Source organism: Cryptomeria japonica, chromosome 11 (genome assembly GCF_030272615.1).
Source record: "Cryptomeria japonica chromosome 11, Sugi_1.0, whole genome shotgun sequence".
Classification (NCBI taxonomy): Eukaryota; Viridiplantae; Streptophyta; class Pinopsida; order Cupressales; family Cupressaceae; genus Cryptomeria; species Cryptomeria japonica.
Window position 1 is genome coordinate 137,590,076 of NC_081415.1, and position 23,568 is coordinate 137,613,643.

Genomic DNA, 23,568 nt, shown 5'->3' on the forward strand with positions numbered 1-23,568 from the left:
CCAGTATATTGATCTTTGAAGCTATTGGATTTTGTATTTCCACTTAAGTTCATAATGGCTCTCCATAATGTAATGTGATCCCTTATAAATTCTACAAGATTTGAACAAGAGGAATCCACTCATTGTAAAGGCTGACAGTAGTACTGGCAGTCTTGGTACCATGCTTCATTTCTAGTTGTATTTCTTAAACTCACTTAAAGTTGTTGTAATAAGTTAATCCTCCACCCTATGGTAGCTACTCTCCCTCCTTGGGTCGGAAAGCACATTCTGGGTGTTGAGTGTTTTCAGTTTCTGCATTACTAATCTAACAAGCATTATAGTTTTTACTCCGTCATATGGTCGCCCCTGTCCGTTTGGAGTGGGTAGCACATACTTGGCGTAGAGTTCCCATTCCAGTTTTAGAATAGGGGATCCTCTGACCAATGCTCGCCATCTCGGCGCCATGCTGGTTAGAGTTTTCTGCATAAGCATCTGTTTTAAGATCCTCTGACCAATGCTCGCCATCTTGGCGCCATGCTGGTTAGAGTTTTCTGCATAAGCAACTGTTTTAAAGATCCTCTGACCAATGCTCGCCATCCACGGCGCATTCTGGGTAGAGTTGTTTCAGCATATGGAATTATATTCTAACTTAAACTTACAATCATCTAAGTTATTGCAATCCAACTTGTTTTAAAGTTTTTTCAAAAAAAAATTGGCTAGGGATATTTCAAATCTCTATGCGTGGGAGAGGAATTTTGAATTCTTCCTTGACTAGGATTTCCATGCCCCTCTTCCAATGCCAATTTCATCACGTGGAGGAATTTCACTTGGAAGGAAATTCCTTCCCTATCTCCATTTGGCACCTTGATCCATGCTCTAGTGGAATTTTCATGGCATGGAGAAATTTATATTTGGAGGGAAAAATCCTCCATCACCTAGTTTGATGCCATGTCTTTGTCTTGGGCGTTGAATTCATATGATGTAGAAATTTTGTCATGGAGAAAAAAATTCCTCCATGACCTCACTTTGGCGCTCCTCACCTGGTCATGGCCACTGTTTTGAGGGTGTGGAGGAATTCATGTTTGGAGGAAAAATCCTCCACCACTCCCTTCTAGTGCTCTCCACCCACACTTGGGTGCCAAACTCATGGTGTGCAAGAATTTCGGTCCTCCATGACCCCAATTTAGTGCCCCCATACCTTGCTTGGGCACCAAAACCATGCAATGCAGGAATTTTGGTCATGGAGGAAAATTCCTGCATGACCCCACTTTGGCACCCAATCTCCTTCGGGGTGTATTTTTCGATGCAAGGATTTCTTGCTTGACTTTTTCTCTAGGCTTAGCCATTTTTGCTCTTTTCTAGACTTGGAATGCCATTTTTGGATTTTGAAGTGATTTTTTCTTTGCCTTAGAAGATTTTTCGTGCTTTTTCACTTCAGGAATGATTCCCACAGTCATTTTTTCGATCACTTGCCTACTTTTTCAACTTTCTGGATTTAGGCAAATATTCAGGAATGTTTAATCTTCAGCATTAGGACCCTTGCATGTGAAGAACCTACCGAAAATAGACTTACTAAAAATAGTAAGTACTTCAAAATGTCAAAATTAGGGCAAACTAGGGTAGGATGACACTAAAAATAGAAATTGCTAAATTTGATTTTTGGCAAAATAATGACAATCCGAGAGGCAGTGAATACCCTAAAAAATAGGAACTTTCTAAAAATAGAAAGTTGCTCAGAATTCTGCAATGTCCCCGATATAATTAAATAGTCCATTTAAATAATTTATTGTACGGCCCCGTACTTCATAATATATTTCGGGCCCCTTTAATTAATTAGTTAGTTATAAACTTTTTGGTGTCGGCCCGTTTGTAACCCTTCGGGAAACTTCTTGGAGCCCATATATATGGCCGAGTTAGTAATTGTTGTAGGTATGCAAATTTTGATATTTTTGTTCTCTCCTGTGTGAATTCCTATTGGAGTTCTAGTATCCGCCATTTCGGAGGTGAAAGACCCTCCCTATTTGGTATTTGCAGTTTCGGTGAGATTCACCCCTCACCCTATTCTGTTTATTTTTACTCATTCCGAATCAGGTAAATCTTGAATTTTATCATTGTTTACTTTCTCTGCGTCTCTATTAATTTGGTTTACATGCATAAGGAGGACTCCTAATATTCAGAATCCATTACTCCAGAAGGTCACCACACAACTGCTGAAGCTCACCGTACCTCCGCATCTTCACAGCCACACACCGTACTACCACCCCTCCCCTTCTCACCACCGTACAACCTTCTTTGGCCCAACCGTACACCTCCCTCACCACTGTACGACTTCCTGTGGCCACACTGTACACCCTCCTCACCACCGTACGACCCTTTGGGCTCCACCGTACAACCGCTTCACATCACCGTACGGCTATTATACCGTACGCCTCCCCTCACTCCACCGTATGACATTTACATCGTACACCATGCTCTCCAACCCCTATCGTACGGTCTTCCTCTCCTACCTTACGTCCACCCAGTCACCGCACAGGTGTCCCCTTCCACCATACGGTTGATCTGCATCGTACAAGTTCGGAACATTACAGTGGTATCAGAGCTTGTGATCTTGCCAGCCTATCGTATAGTGGATGCAAGTGTACACCCGAAGGATGTACCGTTCGTCCGATCGAATGGGGGAACCACAGGATCTTGCAAGAGAAGTCATGGTACTATTAAGGGAGCTAACTAAAAGCCAACCTCGGCTCAACGACACCATAATCAGAGGGGAGCAACGACAACAAATCATGGAGGAAACCTTACGACAATTAGCCTTGGGAAAAACGAATGGAGAACAAAATGGGTAGGCGATGATTCGGTCACGGGAAGGTCAAACGTCCAACGCTCGCATTCATGACCGTTGATGCCGACTTTTCCTCAGAAATCAGAAGCACCCCGCGGGGAGAAAGAACCCACCTTCCAGGAGATGCAAGCACAGTTGAACCAAGATTGGAGGGATGCAAATTTTGAGGGGGACATATCCTTCAAGGATTATGTTGAGCTCCGGATGAAATACTCGGGCGGCAGAAGTCGGGGCTATTATGGACACTATAACAATGACATCAAGCGGAAGGTTGGCAAGATCAACCTGTCATCCTTCGGTGGGACCAGAGTAACCTCGGCACGAGCCTGGGTTCAAAAAGCAGATACCTACTTCCAACTCAACTCGATGCCTGAAGATGAAGCTATTAAGTTTGCAGCACTCCACCTGGAAGGGGTCGCGCATGAATTGTGGCATCATGGAATGGTCACTCTCGACCATGACCAAATAACCTCCTATGCGGAGTTCACCGAGAAGCTCATAGATCAATTTGACGGGGAGGATCCAGAACTCAATTTCAAGGAGTTGGCGCAACTAAAGCAGTTGGGGCCTGTGGACAGTTACATCACAAAATTCTAGAGACTATTTGTGTTGGTAACAGACATCTCAGAGCGGAGATTGGTGGTCTTGTTCATGGACGGGTTGATGGAACCACTGAAAGGTTGGGTGAAAGGGTTCAATCCCAACACACTATCTGAAGCAATTAAGAAGGCGCGTGACATGGCAACCTCATCTTCTTCCTCCAAGAGTTACTCGCATGACAAACCATCCCTAGCCTTGAGGAAGCCATCATTAGATGAAGCCACAAGGCAGGAACTCAGGAGAAGGAAACTCTGTTTTACCTACAAGGAGCCGTGGGGACCAGGACACTGATGCTTAGCCATTGAAGTGGTGTCAGACAGCGAAGAAGAGAATGAGGAAGATGGTCAGCAAAGCATGGGGGAGGCTAAAGAAAACATAGATCATGTAGAGAGAATCTCCACACTGGTCCGTAGAGGAAGTACCATTGCTGCCTTGACCAGCACTCCTGAGTGCAGTGTGTTTCGGATTTGTGGCACACTCCAAGGGCAATGGGTCATAGTCATGCTAGATAGGGGGGCCACTCTCAACTCTATCAACTCATCGCTCGTCACCAGGAGGGGTTTGCATACAGAGGAGCATGAGGGGTTTGAAGTCAAGGTAGCGGGAGGAAATCTACTGTCATGTACTCATCTGGTTCCACAACTTAGCATCACCATGGGAAACTACACAGTGACAAACGATTTCTTCATGATTGATTTGGATGATACAGATGCCATCTTGGGCATTCAATGGATGGAGACCCTCGACCACTACACATAATGCTTCAAGAGGATGGAATTCTCATTCGAAGTGGATGGCAAGAAGGTGGTACTAAGGGGAATGTCCAATGGCCGCGTGAGGGAAATTTTGGCAAGACGGATGGAGGCAATCTTCAGACATGATGACATCATTTGGGAGAGTGAACAGATCAGGGAGCATCGGAGTCTGCAATTGCTTGAGGGCAAGCAATTTTTGGGCCGGGAGGACTATAATGTCCTCGATATAATTAAATAGTCCATTTAAATAATTTATTGTACGACCCCGTACTCCATAATATATTTCGGGCCCCTTTAATTAATTAGTTAGTTATAAACTTTTTGGTGTCGGCCCGTTTGTAACCCTTTGGGAAACTTCCTGGAGCCCATATATATGGGCGAGTTAGTCATTGTTGTAGGTATGTGAATTTTTTATATTTTTGTTCTCTCCTGTGTGAATTCCTGTTGGAATTCTGGTATCTGCCATTTCGGAGGTGAAAGACCCTCCCTATTTGGTATTTGCAGTTTCGGTGAGATTCACCCCTCACCCTATTCTGTTTATTTGTACTCATTCCGGATCTAGCAAATCTTGAATTTTATCATTGTTTACTTTCTCTGCATCTCTATTAATCTGGTTTACATGCATAAGGAGGACTCCTAATATTCAGAATCCATTACTCCGGAAGGTCACCACACAACCGCTGAAGCTCACCGTACCTCCGCATCTTCATAGCCACACACTGTACTACCACCCCTCCCCTTCTCACCACCGTACAACCTTCTTTGGCCCCACCGTACACCTCGCTCACCACTGTACGGCCTCCTGTGGCCACACTGTACACCCTCCTCACCACCGTACGACCCTTTGGGCTCCACCGTATGACCGCTTGACATCATCGTATGGCTATTATACCGTACACCTCCCCTCACTCCACCGTACGGCATTTACACCGTACACCGTGCTCTCCAACCCCTACTGTACGTCCACCCAGTCACCGCATAGGTGTCCCCTTCCACCGTACTGTTGATTTGCATCATACAGGTTCGGAACATTACAATTCGCTCAAATTTCATTAGTAGCTTCGTTGAAGGGTCCCAATTCCAATGCAGTGTTTAGTTTTTTCAAAGCCCTAAGAAAAAGGCGTCAAATCTTAGTTTGAAGGGAAAAAATCCTAAAATAGGCAAAATAGGTTCGAGACAACCAAATTTTCTCAAACGACTTGTAGACTTGATCAAACTTACCCAAAATACTTGCAGATCGAGGAGATTGAAGGTATTTTTGTGAAAAGACCCAAAGAAACACAACCAAAAGACCAAGAGGACCTAAAAAGTAGGGGTCCCCATTTGCAATGGGGTGATGTGTGAAAACGTCACAACAGGTATGTGGCTAGGTGACACTTTTAATTTCTCCTCTTAATGCTTGAATAAAACCTTCCCTTTTGTTGCACTTTGATTGGCATGCTTTGAAATAGGGTCTTTCCTTTCCATTTTTGACATATTAAAAGTTCATGACCTTTGTGGTAGAAAAGAAGTAACAAGCCTAGGGTTAGATTTTCTAAGTTGGGTTTCGTTGCATCTTGATTGCCATGCTTCAAAATATGGTCTTTCCTTTCCATCTTTGACATATTAAAAGTTTATGACCTATGTGGTAGAAAAGAAATACAAAGCCTAGGTTTAGATTTTAGAGTCTAAGATATTGAAGTAATATAACAAAAGGTACATAAAATTCAAGGGTGAAAGAGGAAAAATGATAAGGACCTAGGGTTTTAGTTGAGAATTTATAAGTCAGAAAAATGAAGAAGAGTGAAGGAGAAGTGGAATAAAGCTAGAGAAATAAATAAGAAATAGTTTATTTCTTTAAGGTTTGTCATGCCCCTACAAAAGTATTCATTAAACCTACAAAACTTTTCATTCTAAGGTCTTTCTTGTGTGTTTTGCCATGCTCATTTGTCAATTTGATGCACATAGATGCTGAGTGTAATGATTTTACTTTTTGTAAAAGTTCATCCTTCATAGGATTGTGTGGACCCATTTGTTTAGATCATGAATGGAAATATAGTCTAGGGTTTGTGCTCTTGGGTGTGGAATTTGTCTAATTTTAAATCAGTCCAAGTGGAAATTATAAGTGACAAGATGATCTCTAGGGTATGCCTCATTGAAGCTAAGTTTCAATAAGTGTTGGCACTTTTGGTTGTGTCTTCTAAGGTGCGTTAGTTGGAGAGACCACCTAGGGTAGAGATCAGTGAAGATTGCACTTGTGTAGTCAGAGCCAAAGACTGAAAATTTGACAAGTAAGGAAAGTGACAATAGCTGTTAAAGCATATGGCTATCAAATGCTCACCTTTTCAAGTAGATCCAAGTTTCAAGTAGCAAGTTCAGCTAAAGAGCATGCTTAATAAGTTACATTCAAGATTAAAGTGGCAAGGATGATTCTGTCACACTTTTCCAAATTAAACCTTTGTTCAAGTGGTAAACATCATGAATGCATGCGCTTCACCAATCAATGGCAAGATTTAAGTGGTCATAATTGCTTTATAGTGCACTTGACAAGTTAAATTCCAAAGCTAAGTGGCAAAGCCCTACAAAGGTCAAGAGCTTTCTGGTTGAAGCCAGTTCTTATATAATTGTTGATATCAAGAGCTTTCTGGTTGTAGCAGGGTTTCTTGTGGTTTGTAGTTTCCAAATCTTGATATCCTTTTCAACTCTACATGGAAATTATTTTTTCTTGCTTGTCTTGACCTTCCAGCTGTAACGATTTCTGGGAATGCTTCTTAAATATTCTATTATCTATTTCTACCCTATATCTTCCAAGTACATATCTAAAATAGGAAGGAGAATGATTCTTAAGAGCTTTCCCTGGCATATATGGCACTGGAAGAATAGAAGGAAAATTGGCTAGCTTGTCATCCTTTATATTTCATATTGAATGTCTTTAAATGAAGAATCTATGCTTAAAAATAATTTTCAGATATTTGAATCTGGGCAAATCATTTGGTAACTTTGTAAAATTTCTTTGTTTTCTAGTTCATCAAATGTGCTGTTGCCTTAAAACTTCTTAGAACATTTTGTCTGATTTCTTTTTTTAGGAGAACTACCACAAGTGTCATTGTACGTGAATCACACGTTCAAGGACTAGGTTCTATACAGGATGTTGAATATAAAATACTGAATGTCTTGGAGTTTAGCAGGTCAGTGCATTTTAAATTTTTTTAGCAGCTTCCATACAATTCCTTTTAAAAAAGTAATGTTTTGTATACTTAGATTTTTTAACTGTATATGTGATCAGCTCAAGGAAACGGCAGTCTGTTATATGTGCTCATCCAAGTGGCCAACTGATTTTATATTGCAAGGTATGTTATAAGTTCACATAAGAATTTCTTGTAGCTACATGTTTCGCTTTAGTGATAGAGTGATAGTACATTACTGAATAAAGCAGAAATCAGTAGATTTTTTATTCTGCAATCAAAATATTTAGTTAGCATTTTACTTTTGTTGGGCTCTGATTAATCATTGCATCTAAAAAGATTGCCTGCATTTATTTTCCTATATTAGTTAGCTTAGTGTTGCATCATATCATCAATTAAAGTGAGTGTGGAGATTCCAAAATGAAAACATTTATGGGATGCTATTAAAATTAGTCTTTGCGCTTTTCTGATTTTCTCTTTAAACTATTCTTTACAAGACATACATACTGCACAGTCCAGTATCATCTACATCATCGGCCCTCTTATGTTTTCTTTCCGATATCATGAGGTTTAATCTTCTTATGACATAATTGTATTGTGGAGTAACATAATATATTTCTGTGCTTTAGGTGTGATTAAATTTTCAAGTCTGTTTTTATGCCATCTTTTACAATTGATAATTTTATTTTGAAACAGGGTGCTGACACTGCCATTTATCAGAGATTGGAAGACAACAAGAGTCCAATTGCAGTTGCCACCTGGAACCACCTACGAAAATTTGCTTCAGAAGGCCTCAGAACACTTTGTGTTGCTTACCGGTTTCTTGATTTTAGTATGTACCAATCATGGAATGCAATGTTTCAAGAAGCAAGGTCTTCTTTAACTGACCGTGAACAGAGAATACATCAGGTGAAGGATGAATTGAGTGTTATTTGAATCAGTTCTCTGATTTATTACTGCTTTTGAAAGCACTATGAATAAGATACATGTTTACTGTAAATAGATTGACTATTTTAAAATTTTTTATGTTTGATTGTATATGAACCATACATCTTATATTATATAGTAAACCATTGAAAGCACAATTCCCGTTTTACCCGGTGGGAAGGTAGTTGAAGGTTCTCAGAAAGAGCCCGCCTGGTTAAACAGTCAGGTAACCCATCCCCACATAGGCAATGCCACCCAACATTATCAAATTTAGCCACAACCTATGGAGAATTTGATCTCCAACTTACATTTTTATAGCAACATCATGGATAATTACTGCTGTTTTGAATGGCTACATCTCCCTTAAATGAAGATTTGAAGCTTATCCATGGATGCTTGCTAGGCATCTTTACCACAAGAAAAAATATGTTAGCTCTCCAATTTTTATTAATCTCCTTTATATATCTTGGGTTTTGTGTCCACGTGGCATGGCCTCCAAACTGAATCTCTGCATCAACTTATGATAAAAATCTACTACTTCAGTGTTGATTGCTAAATAAATAGTTAATAACCTCACTTTGGTTTGTACTTTACATTATAAGAAAGTTGTCCACCATAAAACTTGTATAATAAAGAATGATTCTAACCCTTTGGGCCAGCAGAAGGATAGAATAGTAATAGTTAATTGCAATGCATACCCCTGATTTATTTTTGCAAGATGCTTTGTAATTTTGAATGACAATAAGAAATGGATGGCAACAGTTTGCTGATTGGTTTGTTTTCAGTTTTCATGCATTTCTTTTCAAGATCATTTACATAGGCACATTGGATGGGAAAGTTTGATAAAATAAATTTGCATTGTTTTCAAAACAACACCACAACTCTTTAATATTGCATATTACATATAATCTGAAAATGAAATGGGTATGAACATGTGCAAACCTGGAAAGCAAATCACTGAAGTTTAACATCAGCTTACTGTAACTCCATTTTTGGCTTAATCAATGCATTCACCAAGTAATCCCAATGATTCATCTGACCCTCCAAAACTGATTTCTGAACTCTGTAGAGAATCAGACCTTTAACATGAAGATCTACACCCCTTTTCAGAGGTCCCAACTCATGAAAATCAACCCAGAGAGCATGCTACAGAAATCTGGGCGCTAAATCAGTCAAGGGTGATTTGCATTATTAAATTCCAAGACTCTAATCAAACCTTTCTAACTGCTGGAAACCATCAATATAATCACATTGCATCCATATGCCGAAGAAGAAAATATTTTGGCATCCAATTAGGCAGATTTAACCCCTGGAATCTACCACATGCAAGCTAGGGAAGTGTTGATGTGTGTTTTATGCACATGCAAGCATCAAGATAAAATACCAAAGTACTTTACCCTCTCTTGAACAAAATCACCTCAGATGCTAAGGGTAAGATCAACTAAAATGATTCCAAGGTTTCTACAGTCAGATCTTGATGAGTGGGTAACTCAATGGTTGATGTGAATTGTTGTTTTCACTTGGGGACTTACACAATTGTTCAAATCAACTTCTCTTATCATGAGTGTGGAATGGGTGTGCTGATAACTTAGGATTTGGCAATGTAGCTCTGGACTTAATTCTAACAAGACTTTCTAAAAAAGAGACAAAAGAGAGTAGGGTTCAAGAATTCTATTCTAAAGCCTAGAATGTAAGAAGTGATGAACAAATTCAGTGGAATCAAACCAGGCAGGGTCTCACCATCAAGTCGAACAGATTTTGACACAAGCTTAATGCAATCATCTAAGATGTATTTCATAGATTTTCAAATTACTACCATCAAACATTGATACCATCCAAGTTAATGCATAACAATGGACGTATAATAATCTAAGTTAAGTTTGCATAAATTTCCAGTTGACCACGCATGACACACTTACAATCAACAAGAGGTTAGTGGTATGGATTAATGGATTCCACACAAATACATTCAACAAATCTTTTCATTCAATCTAACAAACATTGAAAGAAAATTCTAATCTAACTTGGAGGAATTGAGAACCTTGAATGCAAGACAACATTTAAACAAAAATCACCATCAAGTCGAATAATGATTTATATTCAAATCTGCAGCATCTACCAACAATTCTCAAAAATCTCTCTTACAAATGAGAGGCAATGAGGTATATATAGAGTCTCATACAAAATGGATGGCCAAGATTTAATCGAAATCAAGGGCCAAGATCATGCCAACAAAACCCTAGAGTTGCCCTAATTAGGGTTTATATAAAAAATGGAGCCACCAAAATATGGCCCAATAGAAAGATACCTAGTCATCAAATAGGGAATCTTCTAGAAGATTTCGTCCTGCATCTCTCTCTCTCACAGCATAATCCAAAATCTAACTCCTCCATGGAAATTTTGGGTAAGGTATCCTGCTGTAAATCAATCACGTCCAACGCATCCAAGCAAGCATCCAAGGTGTTCTCCCAATCTGGCATGAGCTTCTGTGAATTGTGAATATGAATCAACAAAGAGACCAAGTCATCTATCTAACTCTTTGTCATGTCCCCTCCTTGATCATTATATATGTATATATCCTAAATGAAGCAATTATTATTATTATTTCTACAATAATTATCAACAAATGATTATTATTATAATAATTATCAAACAATTATATATAATTATTAATGTTTATTATTATTTGTTATGATTATTTTTTATTATTATTTATATAATAACTATCAAACAATTATAATGCAATAAGGCAATAGTCATCAAAGATATGTTAAGGAGGAAATAATCATTAATGATATTAATTAAGATTAACAAATTAGTAATCCGAATAAAGCAACATTAAATTAATAATATATGGTCGACTTATAATATTGATGGTCAACTTCACCAGAATATTAATATAATGACCTTAATATAATATAATATAATGTTGACAATACCCTTGATAATGTAATATAACATAATGACGGTGTAGGTTCCAGACCAAGCTTTATTTGACATAAATGTCCTGCTATTGTGATTCTAGGATAGTATATAAGAGGGTCCCATTAGGGGACATTACACTCTTTTTCAAAGAGTCCAACTGATTGAAGTACATGAACTCCATTTTGTCTCTCAATTCTGCTAAGTGTAAACCACTAGCTTCATTGACATCAACTCCCAATAATTCCTCAATTGAGGCAAAGATCTTAGACTGAATATCATGAATTGATCCTTCTATCTTTGCACAATTCTTTTGTGCGCTCTCATAAGTTGATTTTTTCATGGCTAATAAACAATACCAGCCATGGAAATTGTATTTATCTCCATTATGCACAATATTCTCTCTGATCAATATAGACATAGGAATTCTCTTCAAAGCTCTAAGGCGTGGAATTGTCTTCTCCTAAATAGGTCGGAATTCCTCCCAAACTCCTTCCAAATACTGTATCCTGAATATGAGCTCTGTTGTCCTATCAAAGGCCTGGACAAAATGAGTAAGGAAATCATCCGCCTGTCTCTTTGTATCCTCAATCCATTTCTCCACTTCCGAGAATGTATCTCTCGCTGCCTCATAATGTGTATGTAGTCCACGATCAACTGCAATAGGGGAAATAAGGGTGGGATTCTCACGCCTTATCCCTGCAATGTACTCTCTGAGTCTGATACTCACTTCTTCATACTTCTCTCTCTTTTCAATCTCCCAGTTCAATCTTGCACTGATTGCCTTGAGAGTATCACCAACTTCCTAAAATTCCTTCTCTTTTGTAGTACGACAAAGAGAAACTTAAGTAATCTAGAAATCCATGGGAGTAGCAATGTCCGTCGTCACATCTCCAATAGGAATGGCCACTTGCGCAATCTGCATTCCTGTCTCATCTCTAGCTATGTGTGAAAAAATCTCAGCTTTCTTATGTTTTTTCTCCTTGTTGCTCCTATCTAAGTAGTCATCAATGTCGTCAATAGGCTGCACCTCTACCATCTTCTTACTTTTCTCCATACTCTTCATCAACCAATCAGGAATAGCGGCCATCTCCATACCATCATCGAGACATATCTCTCGATCAAGCTTTCTCAACGCCGAGATAACATCATCATCATCATCAAGATCATCTTTGGTCAAATTGTATACATTCTTTCCCAAACTAACCTCCAAAAGGACAGTAGGGGGTTCGGGCTGATCATCATCCTCATTAGGTGGAGCAGATGTAGCTGTGGCATGCAAATCCTGAACATTCTTTGGTAATATCACTGTGTTGGAACATTTCTCAAACTCTTTGTTCTGTTTTGGCACTTCAACTTCCTTGATTGATGAGACACTGAGGGGAGGTGAAGGAATGATAGGTGAAGGAATGATAGTCTTTTGCTTTTTCTTCTTAACCTCCTCAGTCTTCTTTCCTCTAGCCTTGACTTCTCCTAGTGTGTTCTTCCTTCGCTTGGGAGCTTGACTCTCATCATCCGCATGAATCCTGATATCACTAATAGTCCTTTGATCATCTTCGGAAGCAGATTCCTCCGGTTTCATCCTTTCATAAGTGAAGGTAACACCCATGTTAACTAACTTGTTCATTTGATGGTCTACCCATCCTCGGGAGAAGCTCAAGACCTCTCTCATCAATACATTCAAATCTGTCACTTCTTGTTCTGACCAATTAGGCAATAGAATCGCCTTCTTCATTTCATTCTCATATAGTGGATGCGTATGATCCATGTCATCTAATATCTGATCAGGAACGAGGAAAAGTCTACACTTTCTCATGAAATCCATTGACATTCTGGACCACATTCTTCTTTTCACTGCTTGCTCGTCCATCAGGTTGGCCCAATAATCTTCTATGTCTACCTTGTGGATGAACTTATCTCCCCTGATCTTTCCAACTTTCTTATTTGGATCAAATCTTTCTCTTTTTTTATATGATGCAAATTGATAGAATGCAAGTTCTTCAACTGCTGTGCTAGCTGTTGCGGCGGATTGGCAAACCCCCAACGTTTTCCCTATGGAAATAGGAAATGACATGCCCATTCTATGTTTATCCTTCTGGATAGAATCAAACTCCAGAAGCTATCTCACCACCTCAAGTAATATCATTCTATCTGTAGGATACTTAGGAAGCATGTAAGGTTCTATTGAAATCCATGAATCCTTAGATATGTGAATGTGGGAAACTGTATGTACCACGATCCATATTTCTCTATCAGCTCTGTTGCCTCCTTGGACAACCTCCTATGGATCCCACCTTGCAACATTCGCATTATGTACATAGTGAATGCATCATTCACTCTCTTATTATCTTCAATTTGATACATGTTCAACTGTGGATAACATTCATAACTCCTGAAGTGTCCTTGTCAATTCCCAACTTCACCTCTACATATCAATCCTTTGTAGGTAACAAATCGTGCAAGCAGGTACACCAAATAGGAAGTCATGGCAAATGACCTGGACCTCTCCACATTCCTTAGTTGAAAATTCAGATTGTCACTTATGATTTTCGACCAATTAATCGACGTTCCTTTCAGACAATCCTGAATGAAATAGAGCATCCATCCATCATATATCGCACCTTGCAGCATCCCCATCACTCGATTAAGAAGGAATACTAAATCACTATATTCATCTTTAAAGTCTGTGCACGAGTGTCTTGGGAGCCTTGGAATGATGAGTCCTAGGATCGATCATCCACTCCTTGTTCACTACAGTCTTGCACGCATCCATCTTCTTCTTATATTTTTCTTCATAATCATCCTTGGTTCTATCTTTCATGTTTGCTCCACTGTAGTGTCCCCTTCTCAGTAGGAGATAATCAATGGTCCATAAGCCTATTTTGGAGACTCGTAGGTTGATTGGAATGAGGAATTAGGGTTTCCTATTTTCTAGGAGGATTCCTCGCAGTTTTCAGGGATATTTTGGTTGGAGTTTGGCAGAAAGAATTGAGGATTCCTTCTGAGTTTTTCGAGAGCTTCACGATGGTATACCATGCTTTCTGTTCCAAAGTGATTTCTATACTTACTATTTTTAGTAAGTTGGTGGCAGCTGACTGGATTTTGAGGTTTTTCTGGGTTTTTCGAGCTCTTGCACAGGGTTCGACGAGCATATCTTTCAGAGATGTTTTCATGACTTAGTATTTTTAGTAAGTGTCAGTTCAGACAGTTATATTTTTGGCAGTCTTGAATAGGGCTCCAATCCAGTTCTGATGTGTATTTTTTACACTGTAGTTCATTTGGTTAATTTGGTAGTGATTAGTGGTTGATTTATAATTGATTAATTAAATATTATTTCTTTATCCTAAAGTTTGATATTTAATTATTTTTCTGATCATTTTGGAGATACGACTTAGGAAGGGAAAAATAATATCATTTGTCCTAAGTCATATTTTATTTCCTAAGTTTGGTGGGCTTCCAAAAGGAAGTCAATTCACACTTGGTAATATTTTCTTAAGTTCGAACTTGTGCTCCTTGGAAAAAGTTCGACTAGGGAGGACATGAAAGGGGATGCCATGTCTAGAGGAGACATAAAATGAAATACAAGTGAAATTAAATGGAATTTGGCGCCATGTTAATTTGAATTTGGGATCCATAAATCTATAAATACAAGGATGGATGCCTCATTTTATCATCTTGGAGAAATTATAACGTTATGCTACCAAAATGGTGAGTGAGTTTGAGCTTCGGAGTTGTGGCTTCCTAGCTTGCACAGTTTCGTACTTGAAATACAGTACCTAGTTGATCAGAGTGTTCTTTAGTGGAGTTTTGTGAGTGTGTTTCCCAATTTGCAGTTTGTGTGTTTCATATTCTTCTCTATTGGCGTGGCTTTTGGTGAACAATCTGAATTTTAATTGCAAATCAAACTTATGCTGCTAGCCATACTTTCCTGGAGGTGTCTTGGTTTGCGTGTTGTCAATCAGTGGTGTTTTTGGTGTCGATTTGAGATCCTATCTTTGGCGTTTTGGTCTTACCTTGAATTTGCTTGTGTTCATGTGCAATTCGGGTCTATTTTTGGGGAGTTGCGAGATCCTCAGTGTTGCTGGTCCACTGCTGGAGTTGCTGGTATTTTGCATTAGATCCAGTTGTTTGTGCTTTAGCTTGCATCTTTCAGTATTTCATTGTTATACTTTGTAGTACTTCACTATATTTATCATTGTAATAGCTGGTTAGTAGTACTAACCTCTAATTGTATCTGAAGTACTTCTTGTAATTCCCACTGCAAAAGTGGAAGAGGTTGGCTTGGCCACCTTCAATGTTTGTAATTTGGTTTGTAGTTCAGTCCTCTCACTGCATAAGCGGTAGAGTGATTCTTGTTTGTAATTGTCCTCTTGCTGCACAAGCAGTCGAGTTGAATTTGTTTGTAATAAGTCCTCCTGCTGAAACAGTGCGGTAGAGTGATTTGTGCTTGTGTGTGTTCTTGTTAACTTGGTTGGTTTACTGCCAGGAGTTTTTTAATATTTTTCTTATCCCGCTGGAGAGTGGAAGCGATTGGCTTGCCGCTCATTATTGTAATAAGCATTTTCAGAAGTTTGCATCTAGCGATCCCCTACCAGTGTATGGTCTCACCCTCCCAGCGTGGGCTCTCGGTGATCAAAAGGTGTAGGGTTCCTTTTAGCTGGTTTAGATTTCATTATCCTAACCTTAACGGGTGTTGGTGTGCTTGTAAAACTATTAAAAAATAAAAAACAAATGTTGGGGATATTACATCCACGTGGAATTCTGAACACCTCAGCAATCGCATCCTCAGCAAGGTAGGCAATGATGGCACCCTTAGGAGTCTTGATCATTCGGGAGCGATCATAACATCATGCACACTCCAGGATTAGCTCGCTACACTGTATGGACTGTAGAAATCCAATGGCCTGATAAATACCACTCTTCATAATGTTCACATATGTTGGGGAAGGAATTTGGCTTCCAATTCCAAACATCCGCTGCCGCCTTTAGCCCATGTTCAAGAAATGCATGTTCGTGTCTGTAATCTCCTTCCATCTAGATGACATCTTGAATTCTGGATGGAATCCAGTCTCAACTATCTTTTGTTGTTCCCTCCGCATGCTAATTCCCGACTTCGACATTGCACCTGTATAAAGTTGGAAGTTAGACACTTAAGAAAATTTATCCTGATAACTATTTTCATAATTGAATAAGTTCTGATTTCTAAATGATTTAGACAAGTTTATGGATGTAAATCAAGAATTTTATCCATATTTAAAATGAATTCTGAAAATAGAATGAAAATATGACAAGATTAGGGTGTGAAACCCTCATGAAATTCATTAAAACTATCAATTTTCAGACTTAGCAAATTCTAAAGACACCTCCTTAGAAATTTTATCCAAATTAGAGTGCAAAGGAATATATTGGATAGAGGACAATAGTAGTAGCAACGAATTTTCCAAGTATAAGCATTCCAATACTAAAAAATAAATCAAAAGTGGCTGGAAAACACCTCCAAGCAATCTCCAATTGAAAACTATTACTTGCATGACCAAAGAAATTGAACCAACTCCCTTGAATGAGAGCAAACCATAAAGTGAAGTGACTAATCTGCATCCAATCAGCAAGCCCAAATCTGAAAATCTGATCCATTCTTTTTCAAAGAAGATGCCCAAGAGTACGCATTTGATCAATGCTCCAATTTTGAAATAATATCTCATGGCTACAAATTGCACCTAGGTCCCAAACTCTGCAATGTGATCCACCCTCATCACTGAAGTCAAAAGGAATTCAAACATCCAACTTGAAAAGTGGATTAACAAATGTCCATTCAGCATCTGTATCAAACAACGGATTATCAACCCGTTGATTACTATCATAGTCATGCTCCACCCAAACATTTTGCTGCTCCAAAATCACTTTTTTTGATCTTAGGGGGCAAAGAGCAAGATCATACTCCTAAATGCAATCAAGCTCCTCCATTACTTGATTGATCTCCTTGGCCATTTCTCTATTCTCTTGCTCTCTTAAATGTTTGGCCTCATAGAGCTGATCATTTGCTTCAAGAAATGTCTCTTGGACACTTTTGAAAGCAAGCCTAGTGGAATCAAGATGAATGATGAGCTCACTGACCTCTCCCCTCAATTGCTTATTCAAAGACAAAATCTCATCTGCAAACTTGGTGGCAACATCTCTATCATGCATCATGTGTAAGAAAACCAATTTTATTCCTTCCATTGTGTTCTTGATCATGTGCAAATCAGCAAGGGGAATATTTTGTTCACATTGGTGTAATGTACCATACACTTATCCTGCCGTACGGCAACACAACCTCCATCATACGGTCAACACAACCTCCACCGTACGGCTAGCACAATCTCCACCGTACGGTCAACACACCCTCCACCGTACAGCCCTCCACTCCGTACGCTCCTTGCCTTCCGTACAGTCAATTGACTCTCTTGTGTACGGAAGTAATAATCTCGGCCTCGAAAAGATGGTTCCGTTACATGCAATATGTTGGTGCTATGAATATGTGAGAGATGTAAAGACAATCAATGATGTTACGAACAATTACTAGAATGCTCGGATTATGAATATTATTCAAAACACAATATCAGATATTGTTGTCTAATACAAATTTGTCTTCAAATGAAGACTTCACAAATTTGTAGCATAATCTGAAATATCGGAATGATATTTCCAATGGCAGGCTAGGGTGGTTATGAGCCACCGAAACTGCAAATGCTAAGTAGGGAGGATATTCCACCTCCGATATGGCTGACAACTAAACTCCAACCGGAATTCGCACATACAGAGAAAACACCAAATTCGCATACCTACAACAATGACTAACTCGGCCATATATATGGCTTCAGGGAAACTTCCCGAAGGATTACAAAATGTGCCGACATGGCCAAAATGTTACCTTCTAAAGTAAAAAGGGCCCCCGAGATATAATAAATTTAACTTTTGGGGCCATACACACAATTATTAAATTATTTAATAATATCGGGGACATCACAGTCCTCCCAGCCAGAGAATTGCTGCCCTCAAGCAATTGCAGACTTGGATGCTCCAGAAAATGCTAAAGGGGCTCTATAATGAATGGTTCATAAGGCACAACACTTGCTGAAGGTTTTGCAAATGGGGTTGCAAGCTAAGTGGGTTTAACCTTGGAGGGAACTTCGTGGTTAAGTGCGCTTGAGTTTGAGTAGTATTGGGATAGGTGACCTCCCGGGAAGTCCCAATGCTTCACCCTTGTGAGCATCACCTAGATGCAATGAGTGCTAAGTGGATCATTCATTCGACGAGAGATGGGATCTTGTGAACCACTACGCATGAAACATGGGTCAATGAGTTTGACTCAAAACTACACAGTTGAACCCTGATAGCAATATCATAGTTTGACTTGCTGGGGAAAATACCTCCTACTTATCAATTGATGAGCTAAAGGGGCTCTATAATGAATGGTTCATAAGGCACAACACTTGCTGAAGGTTTTGCAAATGGGGTTGCAAGCTAAGTGGGTTTAACCTTGGAGGGAACTCTGTGGTTAAGCGTGCTTGAGTTGGAATAGTACTGGGATGGGTGATCTCCTGGGAAGTCCCAATGCTTCACCCCTGTGAGCTTCACCTAGATGCAATGAGTGCTAAGTGGATCATTCATTCTCATGAGAGATGGGTTCTTGTGAACCACTACTCATGAAACATGGGTCAATGAGTTTGACTCAAAACTACACAGTTGAACCCTGATAGCAATATCATAGTTTGACTTGTTGTGGAAAATACCTCCTACTTATCAATTGATGAGCTAAAGGGGCTCTATAATGAATGGTTCATAAGGCACAACACTTTCTGAAGGTTTTGCAAATGGGGTTGCAAGCTAAGTGGGTTTAACCTTGGAGGGAACTCCGTGGTTAAGCGCGCTTGAGTTGGAGTAGTACTGGGATGGGTTACCTCCCGGGAAGTCCCAATGCTTCACCCCTGTGAGCATCATTTAGATGAAATGAGTGCTAAGTGGATCATTCATTCTCGTGAGAGATGGGTTCTTGTGAACCACTACTCATGAAACATGGGTCAATGAGTTTGACTCAAAACTACACAGTTGAACCCTGATAGCAATATCATAGTTTGACTTGCTGTGGAAAATACCTCCTTATCAATTGATGAGCTAAAGGGGCCCTTTAATGAATGGTTCATAAGGAACGACACTTGCTGAATGTTTTGCAAATGGGGTTGCAAGCTAAGTGGGTTTAACCTTGGAGGGAACTCCTGTTAGGATATAGCCCTCATGAATCTAACTAATGGTAAATCGGTTATTATCTGGAGAGTGATATATTAACAGAGCATACAGTTTGGAAATTAAATATAAACAAACTAATTGTTATGAACGGTTGCCTCCATAGGGACATGTCCATACGTGGCAATTGCCACGTATGGACATGTCCCTATGTAGGCAACCTTTCCTCTTGTATTTAAACCAGATTCAATGATGGAGACGATAAATAACTCACGGCAATCAGTCTTCCAAAATCGCTGTCATTTTTCTTCGATCCATATTTCACAACATGGTATCAGAGCCAGGTTATTAAGAGAATAAATTAGACAGCCATATTACTAATAAGCTTTTATCGGAAGTAAATAACAAATCAATGCAGAGGCTATATATGCAGAGGATATATCTGACTAAGAAAATATTCAAAATGTCAAGTAATATGAGAGTGGAAGATAGACTCGATGGAGCCTCCAACTTCATTTCCTGGAAGATACGAATCATTGCCATTCTTGAAGAACTAGAATTAGAGTCTTACATAGAAGAAAATCTAGACATGCCAAATGATGAACCAGAGAAATCTACCTGGAAAAGGCGTAATAATAAAGCAAAGAAAATAATTATTGACTCAGTCAAAGATCATATTCTTCCATCTATAGCCAGACTGCCTAAAGCATATGAAGTATTTAAAACCATTAAAAATACATATGAAGTTAACAATGCGAGCAGAATGTTAACCTTGAAACAACAACTTTTAAACATAAAGATGAATAAAGATGATACAATATCTACATACTTTTCAAGGATATCTAAAGTAAAAGACCAATTACAAACTATTGGAAATGAGGTAGATGATCAAGAAATCTCTCTCATAGCCCTAAGAGGATTACCAATTTCATGGGAATCCTACATTCAATGTATTAGCAGAACACCCCCCTTACCCAAATTTGATCAACTTAAGAATGAGTGCATTCAAGAGGAATCTCGACTAATCTCAAGAGGATTAGGGACAAATAAAGAAGGAGAAATCCAAGCACTTAATACAAATACCTTCAACAAAAAGAAAAAGTTCTCCAAACGGAAGAGAGGAAATAAAAACCATCAGAAAAGAGATATGTCTAAAATTCAGTGTTACAAATGCGACAAATATGGGCACACTCACAGGAATTGTCCAGAAAGGAAGAAAACACAAGCTACTCTAGCCGAAGTCAAAGGAGAAAACTCACTTTTCTTCCAAGCCCTATCAAGCGAAATAAATACAAATAAAAACACTTGGATTGTAGACAGTGGAGCATCAAGGCATATAACTGGATTCAGAAATCAGTTTGAAACACTTAACGGGCACTCAAGTGAAGAGGTTACTATTGGAGATAACTCCACATATCCTGTGAAAGGAATTGGGACCTGTACTATCAAACTAAGAAATGGAGTATCGCTACAATTAAAGGATGTTTTGTTTGTACTTGGAATAAAAACAAATCTAGTCTCAATCTCAGGCCTAGCTGATCAAGGATATCGAGTTACCTTCAATGAAGATAAAGTTCTACTCTGGCTGTAAGATCCCTTGGCTAATCTGACCCTGTTTTGCTTATATGAACACCAAGGAATATTGTCAAACATTTGGCATACAATGTTTGAAGCCGCTGTAGTGAATTCTTTCTTTGTCTTCTTTGGGTTTGTAGGCTGCAAATGAAGTTATGGAAAGCTTCTAACAATGCAAAGTTGTTATAGAAATGATATACTAGCTGTTTTAGACCTTTCCACACATGTAATGACTGAAATTAACTAGTACAGCTAGTTGACATTAAGACAAACACTTGTCATGCATCCCAAAGTACACCTACAGCCATTAGGCATTTAAGCAAACAATTGGCATGAAAGCTAAATGGCTGATCAATGTTGAATGTTACCATGAATGTGGAATATGCAAATTATATCTCCATTAAACATATGCAACCTCCAAATATTTCATGATATAATCATAATAGAAAATGAGGCAATGAAGTAATGATTTTCTAATACAATGACCATAGATAGAAAACCTGGTATTTCAATGGCTGCCTTGATATATTGGTTTGATTCTCCTCATATGCAAATCCCTTGTCAAATATATATAGCTGTTCAACCTTTCTAAATCCCCTTCTATAGAACTCCAACTACTGTAGCGCACTGTTCACGGCACTGTAGCGCACTGTTCATGGGGGTACTGTAGACGCGGGTACTGTAGCATCTCACAAAATAAATAATGACAATGCATTGGCAATGTTTCCTCCAATATGGTCTTTCAACTTCCAAATGAAATTCATTAACCAGCTCAACATTCCATGGATTCTTCTTCAATTTGTGCATAAATAGTGACCCTGAATGAAGTCACTCCCAATGGCAAATATCAGTGATTATTTCAGCACCTCAGATGCCCTAAACTTCGAAGAATTTATGCTCTCCAAAGTGCAAAGGTTGAAACCTTGGTTTCTTCCTCTCTCAAACTTCTCCCATTTCAAAAATTACAATTCATCAATTGGATGCTGAGAATGAACTCTTGCCTTTCCTTTTATTCTTTCCTTAAGAGAGCTCAAACACCTTCCTGGCCAATGTGGGATAAAAGATTTATTCCCACATTAAATTATTCACTTAACGCACTTTATTATATTAAAGTGACTTTATTATTATAAAGTTACTTTAGAACTTTATAATAATATTAAAATATTAAATAAATCACTTAAGTCACTTAAACTTTAATATCTCTTGATGTACTTGTCTGATTGCTAAGCTGTCTGAGCCAGGAGTCGACTCTCCCTGTTCTCCATGTGATTGGATGCCTGTCTAAAAATAGAAACCCTGAATAGTGACTTACTATAAATAGTAAGTATGTGGAACTGAGTCTAGAAATAGCTGCAAAGGCCCAATCAAGGTCGACACTGCCAATAAGTTCTTTTCAGGTGTCTTTCTATTAATAGGAACCCTAACTCTCCCAAAATAGTAACTTACTATAAATAGTAAGTGTGCCAATCTGAGTCAAAAAACCTGTGCAAAGGCCAAAACCTGAATCCAGCTGAAGAGTAATGTCTCTAATCACCAAGTAATTGCCACACGAGGCCCTCTATCAATAATTGTTAGCCTACGAGGGTCAAATGATAGGCTAATTCTTACAAACTCTGATGCTCGCAAAATGGGGACATTACAGTCCGCCCTCCCTGAAATTGCTTGTCCCCAAGCAATCTCCACTGCAAAGAAACTCCGATCCTCGGGAGGCCCAAAAGAAGAATTGTGAAATGTCCCACACATCCTTAACCGACTCCTGTAGCACGAACATAAACATAGTTGCGCGCAATATCCCTGGGTCCCAAACCCGGAATGGAAGTCTGCCAAGCCTAATACCCTCTGACTTCCTCTGCGCTACTCTGATCTCAACTTCACCATGCCAGAAGTGGTGAAGCAAACCAATGGGACCCATCCAATACACTGTGCCAAACCTGTCGCCTCCTGGATCCCAAAACAACTGAACCCCACATCCATTCGCCATATAGAGATAAAAATATCTGGAAGCATCTATAACACAATATCTCTCTATAGCTCTCGGTAAACTCCCATGGATGTGATAACTAACCAAACCATCATGCCCCACTGACACCATAGTCATCCTGTAACCATGTACCCATAAGAAAACTTTGTGACATAGAAGTAGCAAACCCTGTTGGATACATATCAGCATGATGTATAACTGACAGCTGTCCCTGCAAGTAATCCCCCATAAACTGTTGAGTCGGGCGCTCACAACTACTAATCCCATCTTCTGAAGATGATGAATACCCATCCCACAAAGGATGGCATCTCAGAGCCAATCCACACGGATGCATCATCAAGTCCTCTGTGTGTGGATCAAAAGAAAAATGATGAGCACTCCTCACTGTGTAGTCGCGGTAAAATGCTCCAACCTCTGTCAATGGCTCATCACTAACAACACTTGAATCGAGCAGATGATCCCTTTGATTCTGAAAAACAACAAGTTGGCATCCAAAATCAGCTGCATGGGACGAAGTGACAGATTTGCTTCCAGGAGATGGAAACAAATCAACATGGGAGCCATACTCCCAACTAGATGACACTCTGCAAATGCCCTGTG

At 39.1% G+C, this 23,568-nt stretch overlaps 1 protein-coding gene across 5 annotated transcripts in view; it reads left to right on the forward strand.

The window, feature by feature from the left end:
• Window positions 1–23,568, forward strand: part of LOC131032649 (phospholipid-transporting ATPase 3) — a 417,034-nt gene that overhangs the window by 268,640 nt on the left and 124,826 nt on the right. For all 5 annotated transcript variants that reach the window (XM_057963683.2, XM_057963680.2, XM_057963682.2 and 2 more), the window contains exons 17-19: window positions 7,242–7,343; window positions 7,442–7,505; window positions 8,037–8,249. In XM_057963683.2, coding sequence (XP_057819666.1) covers window positions 7,242–7,343; window positions 7,442–7,505; window positions 8,037–8,249 — 379 coding nt within the window. The remainder of the gene's footprint in view (window positions 1–7,241; window positions 7,344–7,441; window positions 7,506–8,036; window positions 8,250–23,568) is intronic.